Below are 12,871 nucleotides of genomic sequence, written 5' to 3' on the forward strand. Positions count from 1 at the left end.
AGCGTTAGAAGCTCTCTGTGTTTGGGACGAGTACAATGTCCCGCACACACGCAGCGTTAGAGGCTCTCTGTGTTTGGGATGAGAGTACAATGTCCCGCACACACGCAGCGTTAGAGGCTCTCTGTGTTTGGGACGAGAGTACAATGTCCCGCACACACGCAGCGTTAGAGACTCTCTGTGTTTGGGACGAGAGTACAATGTCCCGCACACACGCAGCTTTAGAGGCTCTCTGTGTTTGGGACGAGAGTACAATGTCCCGCACACACGCAGCGTTAGAGGCTCTCTGTGTTTGGGATGAGAGTACAATGTCCCGCACACACGCAGCGTTAGAGGCTCTCTGTGTTTGGGACGAGAGTACAATGTCCCGCACACACGCAGCGTTAGAGGCTCTCTGTGTTTGGGACGAGAGTACAATGTCCCGCACACACGCAGCGTTAGAGGCTCTCTGTGTTTGGGACGAGAGTACAATGTCCCGCACACACGCAGCGTTAGAGGCTCTCTGTGTTTGGGACGAGAGTACAATGTCCCGCACACACGCAGCGTTAGAGGCTCTCGGTGTTTGGGACGAGAATACAATGTCCCGCACACACACAGCATTAGAGGCTCTCGGTGTTTGGGACGAGAGTACAATGTCCCGCACACACGCAGCTTTAGAGGCTCTCTGTGTTTGGGACGAGAGTACAATGTCCCGCACACACGCAGCGTTAGAGGCTCTCTGTGTTTGGGATGAGAGTACAATGTCCCGCACACACGCAGCATTAGAGGCTCTCGGTGTTTGGGACGAGAGTACAATGTCCCGCACACACGCAGCGTTAGAGGCTCTCTGTGTTTGGGACGAGAGTACAATGTCCCGCACACACGCAGCGTTAGAGGCTCTCTGTGTTTGGGACGAGAGTACAATGTCCCGCACACACGCAGCGTTAGAGGCTCTCGTGTTTGGGACGAGAGTACAATGTCCCGCACACACGCAGCTTTAGAGGCTCTCTGTGTTTGGGACGAGAGTACAATGTCCCGCACACACGCAGCGTTAGAGGCTCTCTGTGTTTGGGACGAGAGTACAATGTCCCGCACACACGCAGCGTTAGAGGCTCTCTGTGTTTGGGATGAGAGTACAATGTCCCGCACACACGCAGCGTTAGAGGCTCTCTGTGTTTGGGACGAGAGTACAATGTCCCGCACACACGCAGCGTTAGAGGCTCTCTGTGTTTGGGACGAGTACAATGTCCCGCACACACGCAGCGTTAGAGGGTCTCTGTGTTTGGGATGAGTACAATGTCCCGCACACACACAGCGTTAGAGGCTCTCGGTGTTTGGGATGAGAGTAGAATGTCCCGCACACACGCAGCGTTAGAGGCTCTCGGTGTTTGGGATGAGAGTAGAATGTCCCGCACACACGCAGCGTTAGAGGCTCTCGGTGTTTGGGACGAGAGTACAATGTCCCGCACACACGCAGCGTTAGAGGGTCTCTGTGTTTGGGACGAGAGTACAATGTCCCGCACACACGCAGCGTTAGAGGCTCTCTGTGTTTGGGACGAGTACAATGTCCCGCACACACGCAGCGTTAGAGGGTCTCTGTGTTTGGGATGAGTACAATGTCCCGCACACACGCAGCGTTAGAGGTTCTCGGTGTTTGGGATGAGAGTACAATGTCCCGCACACACGCAGCGTTAGAGGCTCTCGGTGTTTGGGACGAGAGTGCAATGTCCCGCACACACGCAGCGTTAGAGGCTCTCTGTGTTTGGGACGAGAGTACAATGTCCCGCACACACGCAGCGTTAGAGGCTCTCTGTGTTTGGGACGAGAGTACAATGTCCCGCACACACGCAGCGTTAGAGACTCTCTGTGTTTGGGACGAGAGTACAATGTCCCGCACACACGCAGCGTTAGAGGCTCTCTGTGTTTGGGACGAGAGTACAATGTCCCGCACACACGCAGCGTTAGAGGCTCTCTGTGTTTGGGATGAGAGTACAATGTCCCGCACACACGCAGCATTAGAGGCTCTCTGTGTTTGGGATGAGAGTGCAATGTCCCGCACACACAGCGTTAGAGGCTCTCTGTGTTTGGGACGAGAGTACAATGTCCCGCACACACGCAGCGTTAGAGGCTCTCTGTGTTTGGGACGAGAGTACAATGTCCCACACACACGCAGCGTTAGAGGCTCTCGTGTTTGGGACGAGAGTACAATGTCCCGCACACACGCAGCTTTAGAGGCTCTCTGTGTTTGGGACGAGAGTACAATGTCCCGCACACACGCAGCGTTAGAGGCTCTCTGTGTTTGGGACGAGAGTACAATGTCCCGCACACACGCAGCGTTAGAGGCTCTCTGTGTTTGGGATGAGAGTACAATGTCCCGCACACACGCAGCGTTAGAGGCTCTCTGTGTTTGGGACGAGAGTACAATGTCCCGCACACACGCAGCGTTAGAGGCTCTCTGTGTTTGGGACGATTACAATGTCCCGCACACACGCAGCGTTAGAGGCTCTCTGTGTTTGGGATGAGTACAATGTCCCGCACACACGCAGCGTTAGAGGCTCTCGGTGTTTGGGACGAGAGTACAATGTCCCGCACACACGCAGCGTTAGAGGCTCTCTGTGTTTGGGACGAGAGTACAATGTCCCGCACACGCGCAGCGTTAGAGGCTCTCGGTGTTTGGGATGAGAGTAGAATGTCCCGCACACACGCAGCGTTAGAGGGTCTCTGTGTTTGGGATTAGAGTACAATGTCCCGCACACACGCAGCGTTAGAGGCTCTCGGTGTTTGGGACGAGAGTACAATGTCCCGCACACACGCAGCGTTAGAGGCTCTCTGTGTTTGGGACGAGAGTACAATGTCCCGCACGCAGCGTTAGAGGCTCTCTGTGTTTGGGACGAGTACAATGTCCCGCACACACGCAGCGTTAGAGGCTCTCTGTGTTTGGGACGAGAGTACAATGTCCCGCACACACACAGCGTTAGAGGCTCTCTGTGTTTGGGACGAGTACAATGTCCCGCACACATGCAGCGTTAGAGGCTCTCGGTGTTTGGGACGAGAGTGCAATGTCCCGCACACACGCAGCGTTAGAGGCTCTCTGTGTTTGGGACGAGAGTACAATGTCCCGCACACACGCAGCGTTAGAGGCTCTCTGTGTTTGGGACTAGAGTACAATGTCCCGCACACATGCAGCGTTAGAGGCTCTCGGTGTTTGGGACGAGAGTACAATGTCCCGCACACACGCAGCGTTAGAGGCTCTCGGTGTTTGGGACGAGAGTACAATGTCCCGCACACACGCAGCGTTAGAGGCTCTCTGTGTTTGGGACGAGAGTACAATGTCCCGCACACACGCAGCGTTAGAGGCTCTCTCTGTTTGGGACGAGAGTACAATGTCCCGCACACACGCAGCGTTAGAGGCTCTCGGTGTTTGGGACGAGTACAATGTCCCGCACACACGCAGCGTTAGAGGCTCTCTGTGTTTGGGACGAGAGTACAATGTCCCGCACACACGCAGCGTTAGAGGCTCTCTGTGTTTGGGACGAGTACAATGTCCCGCACACACGCAGCGTTAGAGGCTCTCGGTGTTTGGGACGAGAGTACAATGTCCCGCACACACGCAGCGTTAGAGGGTCTCTGTGTTTGGGACGAGAGTACAATGTCCCGCACACACGCAGCGTTAGAGGCTCTCTGTGTTTGGGACGAGAGTACAATGTCCCGCACACACGCAGCGTTAGAGGCTCTCGGTGTTTGGGAAGAGAGTACAATGTCCCGCACACACGCAGCGTTAGAGGCTCTCGGTGTTTGGGACGAGAGTACAATGTCCCGCACACACGCAGCGTTAGAGGGTCTCTGTGTTTGGGACGAGAGTACAATGTCCCGCACACATGCAGCGTTAGAGGGTCTCTGTGTTTGGGACGAGAGTACAATGTCCCGCACACACGCAGCGTTAGAGGCTCTCTGTGTTTGGGATGAGAGTACAATGTCCCGCACACACGCAGCGTAAGAGGCTCTCTGTGTTTAGGACGAGAGTACAATGTCCCGCACACATGCAGCATTAGAGGCTCTCTGTGTTTGGGACGAGTACAATCTCCCGCACACACGCAGCGTTAGAGGGTCTCTGTGTTTGGGACGAGAGTACAATGTCCCGCACACACGCAGCGTTAGAGGGTCTCTGTGTTTGGGACGAGAGTACAATGTCCCGCACACACGCAGCGTTAGAGGCTCTCGGTGTTTGGGACGAGAGTACAATGTCCCGCACACACGCAGTGTTAGAGGCTCTCTGTGTTTGGGACGAGAGTACAATGTCCCGCACACACGCAGTGTTAGAGGCTCTCTGTGTTTGGGACGAGAGTACAATGTCCCGCACACACGCAGCGTTAGAGGCTCTCTGTGTTTGGGACGAGAGTACAATGTCCCGCACACACGCAGCGTTAGAGGCTCTCGGTGTTTGGGACGAGAGTACAATGTCCCGCACACATGCAGCGTTAGAGGCTCTCTGTGTTTGGGACGAGAGTACAATGTCCCGCACACACGCAGCGTTAGAGGCTCTCTGTGTTTGGGACGAGAGTACAATGTCCCGCACACACGCAGCGTTAGAGGCTCTCTGTGTTTGGGACGAGAGTACAATGTCCCGCACACACGCAGTGTTAGAGGCTCTCTGTGTTTGGGACGAGAGTACAATGTCCCGCACACACGCAGCGTTAGAGGCTCTCTGTGTTTGGGACGAGAGTACAATGTCCCGCACACACGCAGCGTTAGAGGCTCTCTGTGTTTGGGACGAGAGTACAATGTCCCGCACACACGCAGCGTTAGAGGCTCTCGGTGTTTGGGACGAGAGTACAATATCCCGCACCCATGCAGCGTTAGAGGCTCTCGGTGTTTGGGACGAGAGTACAATGTCCCGCACACACACACACAGCGTTAGAGGCTCTCTGTGTTTGGGACGAGAGTACAATGTCCCGCACACATGCAGCGTTAGAGGCTCTCTGTGTTTGGGACGAGAGTACAATGTCCCGCACACACGCAGCGTTAGAGGCTCTCTGTGTTTGGGACGAGAGTACAATGTCCCGCACACACGCAGTGTTAGAGGGTCTCTGTGTTTGGGACTTGAGTACAATGTCCCGCACACACGCAGCGTTAGAGGCTCTCGGTGTTTGGGACGAGAGTACAATGTCCCGCACACACGCAGCGTTAGAGGCTCTCTGTGTTTGGGACGAGAGTACAATGTCCCGCACACACGCAGCGTTAGAGGCTCTCTGTGTTTGGGACGAGAGTACAATGTCCGCACACACGCAGCGTTAGAGGCTCTCAGTGTTTGGGACGAGAGTACAATGTCCCGCACACACGCAGCGTTAGAGGCTCTCTGTGTTTGGGACGAGAGTACAATGTCCCGCACACACGCAGTGTTAGAGGCTCTCGGTGTTGTTAGAGGCTCTCGGAGTTTGGGACGAGAGTACAATGTCCCACACATACAGCATTAGAGGCTCTTGCTTGAACACTTCAGGACCTCAGAGGCAATTAAACTGTTATGGGTGAAGTTGTTGTGGTTTTAGCAGAGGATTTCACATTACGAAACAAAAAAAATTAATTATCCATTTATAAATCTCAGTCTTTTTTAGTTTCTTAGAATTCCCCGAGAGATGCCGGGTACTTTCAGCTAGTTCTATATACTAGCATTCTATAACCGCAGAAGCTGCAACTGACTTTTAAACTAAGTTTTGTTTTCACCTCAGCGGAATCTGTAACAATATCAACATTCAACAAATATTCTATAGTATAATGCATTATTTATTTTAATAATATTCATTATACAGGCTGTGACAGGGTGAATAAATGTCACCTGCCCTATACCTGGCAGACCTATGTTTAGGTCTGCAATGCAGCAGTGACAGGGTTAACATTCAGCTGGGAAGCTGTGGTTAATTAGTCTGGTCCCAGCTGCCTCATCAAGGAGCTTTAAAAACCCCAGGCTGCACACAAATGCAGCCTATATGATCTAGTGAGAGATACTGAAGTGCTGAGGGAGAACTACTGCTAAGGTCTGTCTTCACCATGCTATGTTGATGTACTTACTGTTTTGCTATACTGTTACCCTGGACTTTGAACAGCCCCTGTTGGGAAAGGGCAAAGCCCCGCTCAGGACTTATTTTCTGTTTGTTCTATATGCTGAAAAGAAGCTGTTTTATTTTTGTGTGCCATATTTTTAAGGCTCAATAAATAAGCCTTTCAAGAAACCCACGTGTGGTTGCATGTACCCTGCAACACAGGCGGCCCCCGGTTATCCAACGGAATCCGTTCTGGAAAGTAGCGCTGGATAGTGAAGCATTGGATAAGGCATTCCGGCATCGGAAAACAGCCCCATACGATTGCATGGTGACATGTCGGATATGCCGTCCGTCATAATGTCAAACAACAGATAGCGAGTACCACCTGTCCTCATGTTGTACCGAGCCATATTCTTGTATGAAATGTTTTTTCTTCATTTACTGGTTTAACATTAACATTTTGTAACCTGTCTCCCTTATGTGCTGCATAAAATATATACACTGTATATATTCATATTTTTTTACTATTCTCAAGTGCGTCCGTTTCTGGATTTTGCTATTTTTTTGGGGGTGAACTGTTTAAACTTCTGTAGTTATTCTGTAGATATATCACTTATAAATCTACTCCACAATTGAACGCTAAGAGGCCATTCACTGCTTTAAAGCTTTAAGGATGTCGTACAATAATCAATGAAGGTGGAAAGAAATGAAACACATGCAAACAGCCCTTTCAGATCCTCAAAATATCAATTATGACAATGACTGGGGCGCTACGGCTTCAGAAACAAACACGTGGGATGAGATAATGAATGATTTTGTTGTGCACAGTATGTGTCATGTCTTTGGTTACTGTACAGCGGATCTCAAGCTGCTGCTACTATAATGGGATCAGAAGTGCCTGAAATAAGCATTTGGGTCTATTTCATGCAATAATTGCGATTAATATAAATTGTATTTAACGTTTCCCATCCTTTTGCTGTCTGCGTGAAGAAAAGATGATTAGCAGATTTCTAAATATACACATCGATGTCCCCTGCCTGTCTCATTCTCTCCCAGAAATAAACTTATTTATCTGAATGTTACTGGGGTGTGGGCTGGCGAGGTCTTATCAGAATTAATTGGGGAGTAAAAAAATAAAAAGCTTGGACCAAAAATCTGTCCTGGTGACCGTGGTGTGCACTCATCGCTTCACAGAACCCATGGAGGGACCACACAGGACGTGAAACACGCAGGTTCAGTGGAACTCACCGTCATCCTTTGTTCTCTCCACAACTGGAGGGAAACTGGGAACTCCATCCCCAATTCTGGTGAAGGCCAGAACTTGTATCTCGTAGGTGACATACTTCCGTAAACTCTCCAACAGGACAGAGAGGGTTTGATTCCCTTTAACTAGAAGGCTGCTTGGGTCAGTGTCTAAATCCTTCGGCTTGTACAGGACCTACAGTACAAAATTAGCCTAATTAGATGCAAGCTCTGGAGGACTGAAGTCTTTACATGAAGCTGGAAGATACAACGTCTGCATTTAGATCCTGACAATAAATGGGGAAGGGTATAAAATGAATATACACACTTACAACAGGCGTGTCCCCTGCAGATAACAGCAATGGGAAATAAATCGCCAAAATATAATTTAAGGATGCTGTATAGCATGGTCACAGATTTCCATCCGCTTTTTAACCACAGAAATGTTGGCAGATATTGGATTACTGAATACAATTATACTTCTTATAGCGTTCTTCTGTTTTCATAACGCATGACGCATCAGATCCAACCAATTGACATTATTCGTTTAAAGGGATCCCAACAAGATACAAGACAAGTAAATGTTTAGAACGGCTGGCGTTGTTCTGGTAAATGAGAACTATAACAGCGTCCTGCCCATACCTTATACCCCAGAATGAGTCCATTTTGGTTGGATTCTGGTATCGTGGCCCAGCTGAGCAAAATCTTTGTGGAGCTCACTGCTTCGGCGCTAACGTTTTCTGGAGGAGTGGATGGAACTGCAGCAACAATATAACAGATATACGTTTTATACACACACCCTTAATTGCGCCGCCCATGTTTACTTAATACACAATGACACTGTTCCCATCTCGCTCAGTTTTGGCCAGTGAACATGTGATTACACGTATGCTTCCAGTCAAAAGCTCAAGAAGAAGCGACAGCCAGAAATATGACCGGAGCAAAGGGACAGAAATGATAAGAATGAATAGATTCCAGTGCTGAGTGCGCACTGCGGACCTAACGTCACCTGAGAGCATCTCATTGTTATCAGTTCATGGGGGCCCAAGAAGCTGTGTATAATCACGGCATGCACATAGCAAGGCTTTTTCTTCTTCTTTTTCTATCCTCTCTTAGATTCATCCCCCCACGAGGATATAATTATGAAAAGGAAAATGCATTGCCAGGAGCAATGAATGTCTTTGGACAGCTGCCATGGCTGTTTATCAGAGAGATCTTTACAAAGCGTCACTCCCACGTGAATCACTACTTGTGAGAAATAACAGAGACAGAAACTAATCATTCTCTGTAGCTCACTGCCTGGCATGTGCTAAGCCTTAAACAAGAGCTGAGTGAGACCGGATTCTGTCTCCTTTCTTCTTCTCCATCGATTTGCTTTATTTGTCTATCTATCTATCGATCTATATATACACACGTGCGCACACACGCACGCACACACACGCACACACACGCACTTTACCCAAAGTGTAGTTCAGACAAAGAAGAGACAGCACATCGCAGGTGAGAGGGCACACATTGGAAAAATATACTATATATTCCTAACTCCCCGCAGTCCATTCCTAACTCCCCGCAGTCCATTCCTAACTCCCCGCAGTCCATTCCTAACTCCCTGCAGTCCATTCCTAACTCCCCGCAGTCCATTCCTAACTCCCCGCAACCCATTCCTAACTCCCTGCAACCCATTCCTAACTCCCTGCAACCCATTCCTAACTCCCTGCAACCCATTCCTAACTCCCTGCAACCCATTCCTAACTCCCTGCAACCCATTCCTAACTCCCTGCAGCCCATTCCTAACTCCCTGCAACCCATTCCTAACTCCCCGCAGTCCATTCCTAACTCCCTGCAGCCCATTCCTAACTCCCCGCAGTCCATTCCTAACTCCCCGCAGTCCATTCCTAACTCCCCGCAGTCCATTCCTAACTCCCCGCAACCCATTCCTAACTCCCCGCAACCCATTCCTAACTCCCTGCAACCCATTCCTAACTCCCTGCAACCCATTCCTAACTCCCTGCAACCCATTCCTAACTCCCTGCAACCCATTCCTAACTCCCTGCAACCCATTCCTAACTCCCTGCAGCCCATTCCTAACTCCCTGCAGCCCATTCCTAACTCCCTGCAGCCCATTCCCAACTCCCTGCAGCCCATTCCCAACTCCCTGCAGCCCATTCCCAACTCCCTGCAACCCATTCCTAACTCCCTGCAACCCATTCCTAACTCCCTGCAACCCATTCCTAACTCCCGGCAGCCCATTCCCAACTCCCTGCAGCCCATTCCTAACTCCCGGCAGCCCATTCCCAACTCCCTGCAACCCATTCCTAACTCCCGGCAGCCTATTCCTCTCCGACTGTGTAGGAGTTCCTTCTGTCTCCTGTGGGCGATGTCCGAATCTTCCCCTCACCTGACTCTCTTGTGCGTCCTCTGACCAGCTCGCTCCACGGCCCCGGTCCAATAGAATTAAATGCCTGGATCTTCAGCTCATACTCAGCCCACTCCTCCAGCCCCTGGATGGTGCACTCCCTCTTCAGACGGTCGCTCACCACTTGCGCCAGCGCCTGCCCCTGGCGGCCGGGCCGCCAGTACTTGATTCTGTATCCCACAGACTCTGGGTTACTATTATATTGCGAGTCAGGAAGAGGCTGCAAAATCAGCACAGGTTAAGGGCGATTATTGATGGGTAAGGGAGGTCCCGCACATTGCTATTTCATCTCCGTGTAACTGACACAGTTTCCCCAGCGACTTAAGTAAGTTTGTGTCTAATGCCGCCGCAGACTTCCTTTTCTGCAAAATCTTTTCAGATTCAGACGAAAAGGGTTAAATTGTTATTTATTAACGTCTCCTAGCTGGAGAAACTGGGGCAAAATCAGTGCACGCGGTCAAACGGAAAACTTGAGTTGCTTAAAATGGGATTCCTTTGGTTTGTCAAACCTGGTGCTGCTTTTTTGTACTAGTTTTGCAGCCAGGAGAGTGGAGAGTGGAGTACCTATTTTCTTTAGTTACCCACTTGTCCCGTGCAGCCTGCTCATTATCTGGTGTGGACCTTCTTGTAGCATTCCTCCTCTCCTGTGTTTAAGCCTGTAGTGTGTATATCCCCTCTCTCTTTGCATCGAACTTTCCTCCCCCATCCCATACTGTATTTGCAGTAGCTTCCTATTTGGGCGGTATTTCTGACTTTGTCCGCAGTCTTTCCCCCCCCCCCCCCAGGTTGGTTCTGCGCACATAACAGTGTCTGACTTTTTTGGTTACTTTGGGCATTTATTATTTTCCTATTAAACAGAACATCGGTTATGAAACAAGTGTTTAAGTTATAGCAAAGTCGTTACATGGCGAGGGATTTTGTTTTCTGGAGTCTGTTATCGTACAATAAAGTTTTGATATTCAGGTGGAATTCTCTGGCGCGCTGTAGTCACGCGCCCTACGTCATCAGGGGGCTCCCCCTGTTTGGGATGGATTGTTGGCGTCAGCGGGCGGGAGACCTTAAATAGACTCTTGCACACCTGTATGTGCACCTTGATAAAGCGCTACGATGTGAAACGCGTAGGTAGGTTGCATACCTCCCTTTTTTAATATGACCCAATAAATGTTCACTCTTTTTGTGGGAGCGCACCTCTCTATTTTTTTTTTTTTAACTCGTTTCCCTTTGTAGTGCTCCGCTTTCTTCGTACAGTCCCATGTAGAAACTATCAACACTGACGCTCCACCTGTTAATTAATCTGTTACTGTGCTTATTCCAAGGGTTGGGCTCGCAGAGGCTGAACGGGAGATGTTCTCATGTGTTTAGGATTTCCCTGCACACGATACCATGGTTTCACTCAATAAGATAACTGTAAAGTGTCTGCAGCTCACAACATCTTACCACCCAACGGATCCACAGGGTGGTCTCACTGCCAGTGCGCACGGTCACACTCCCAGGCGCCACGTCTGGAGGGGCCTGCAGTGTCTGGATCACCCGGGACGGCTGGCTGAACGGGCTCTCGCCAACTATATTCATTTGTTTCATCTGAAATCTGGAGTTGGAAACAGAACTTTGCATGTTGCAGGTGCTGATAAGATTGGAAAGTACATGAGTGAGGTTATTCTGCCTTGAATGTGTGCTGGATGTCAGTGCTTATACGTTGTGGTGTTTCTTTAGAACATGAGTGGCCAACCTCAGTCCTCAAGGGCCACCACCAGGTCAGGTTATAGGGATATCCCTGCTTCAGCATAGGTGGCTCGATCAGTGGCTCAGTTGAAGACTGGGATATCCTTAACACCTGTCCTGTTGGTGGCCCTTGAGGACTGGACTGAGCCAATGACAGAGCCACCTGTGCGGAAGCAGGTGTATCCGTAAAACCTGACCTGTTGGTGGCCTTGGAGGACTGCAGTGGGCTACCCTTGCTTCAGAGTGTGTCAGTATGATACAGGCACTGTATATGAATACCGTGCAGCTTCCCAGTACAGCTTTCTTTTATTGGGTTTAATACATTTCATAAAATTGTTTAGGAAGAACAGATTTATATTCCTTCAGAACGGTAGGTTTAATTGATTCATAAAAACTAGGGCTAAAATCGATACACTATCACGTGTCCCAGCAAACTAACATTACTGCTCCACGTAATCCCACCATGTAGCATTTACTGACACAAACACATATTAACACATATTACAAACGATTCCTTAAAATCCCCTTCATTGTACGAAAGCACCGACATCCCGAAATGAACACACACACAGCTGTGAGAACGGGTAATTCACAGTATAGCATATATTATAGAGCGTTTATAGGCTTCAGCGCAGGAACCACAGTTATTCTCTGTCAGAGGATTGCAGACCACATGATTTGTAACTTCATGATAAAGGGGCAGGTTACTACGCTGCAAACATGTGTCACAGTAAAATGTCTCACAGATATATATATATATATATATATATATATATATATGTACACATGTTATGACTGTGGCAGACACAAGCTCAGTGAGAATGTTATGAGCTTATGAAAGCTGACAACTCTTAATCTTTAGTACCTAGAAAGTAAGCCGATAGTTTACCGAAGCTGCAATTTGATGTTTTTCACCACGGATTGCTTTCAATTGCTAAGTTTAGAAGAATTAATGGTCAACATCAAAAAGTGTATTAAAATGGACGGACTTGGAATGACAGTAAAAGTATTCGTTTTTTTAGCCATAGTTTAAAGTCTTGTACAGAGTTATAAGGTGGGCTGCTTATTAGCCCCGGATATTACTATTATCCTATGTACTGCACCTTACCTGTAATAGGTATACGGAGTGAGGTTTGGGATTTCAAGCATCTGTGACTCAGCCTCATTCTCTACCTCCGACAGGAGCACCCAATTCTCCTCATCTCCTATAACTCCAACCTAGAAGCAGAAGAGGCATCAGCTTAAACACCAGGCTTCTCTGTGCTGTGCAGCGGGACACAATCAATAACAATCAACTAATGAAGCTTTCAATTAAACCCCATGACTGGATGTGTATCATTAACTGATAGGCAGCAATGTTATAATCACACAGTAAGGCATTTACAGTTCTGACGGATCCCAATACATATTGTTGACGATGTGATTATTCAGTGATATGTAACGTCATCCCATGTCATCCTGATACATCTCTAGTCTT

General features: G+C 49.0%; 1 protein-coding gene across 2 annotated transcripts in view; it reads right to left on the reverse strand.

Annotated features, from left to right (window-relative positions):
• Positions 1-12,871, reverse strand: part of SDK1 (sidekick cell adhesion molecule 1) — a 489,999-nt gene that overhangs the window by 126,338 nt on the left and 350,790 nt on the right. For both annotated transcript variants that reach the window (XM_075565975.1, XM_075565976.1), the window contains exons 23-27: positions 12,503-12,612; positions 11,110-11,260; positions 9,655-9,892; positions 7,899-8,014; positions 7,263-7,452 (exon numbers count right to left, since the gene is read on the reverse strand). In XM_075565975.1, coding sequence (XP_075422090.1) covers positions 7,263-7,452; positions 7,899-8,014; positions 9,655-9,892; positions 11,110-11,260; positions 12,503-12,612 — 805 coding nt within the window. The remainder of the gene's footprint in view (positions 1-7,262; positions 7,453-7,898; positions 8,015-9,654; positions 9,893-11,109; positions 11,261-12,502; positions 12,613-12,871) is intronic.

The sequence above is a fragment of the Ascaphus truei genome, chromosome 11 (assembly GCF_040206685.1).
Source record: "Ascaphus truei isolate aAscTru1 chromosome 11, aAscTru1.hap1, whole genome shotgun sequence".
Taxonomy (NCBI): domain Eukaryota; kingdom Metazoa; phylum Chordata; class Amphibia; order Anura; family Ascaphidae; genus Ascaphus; species Ascaphus truei.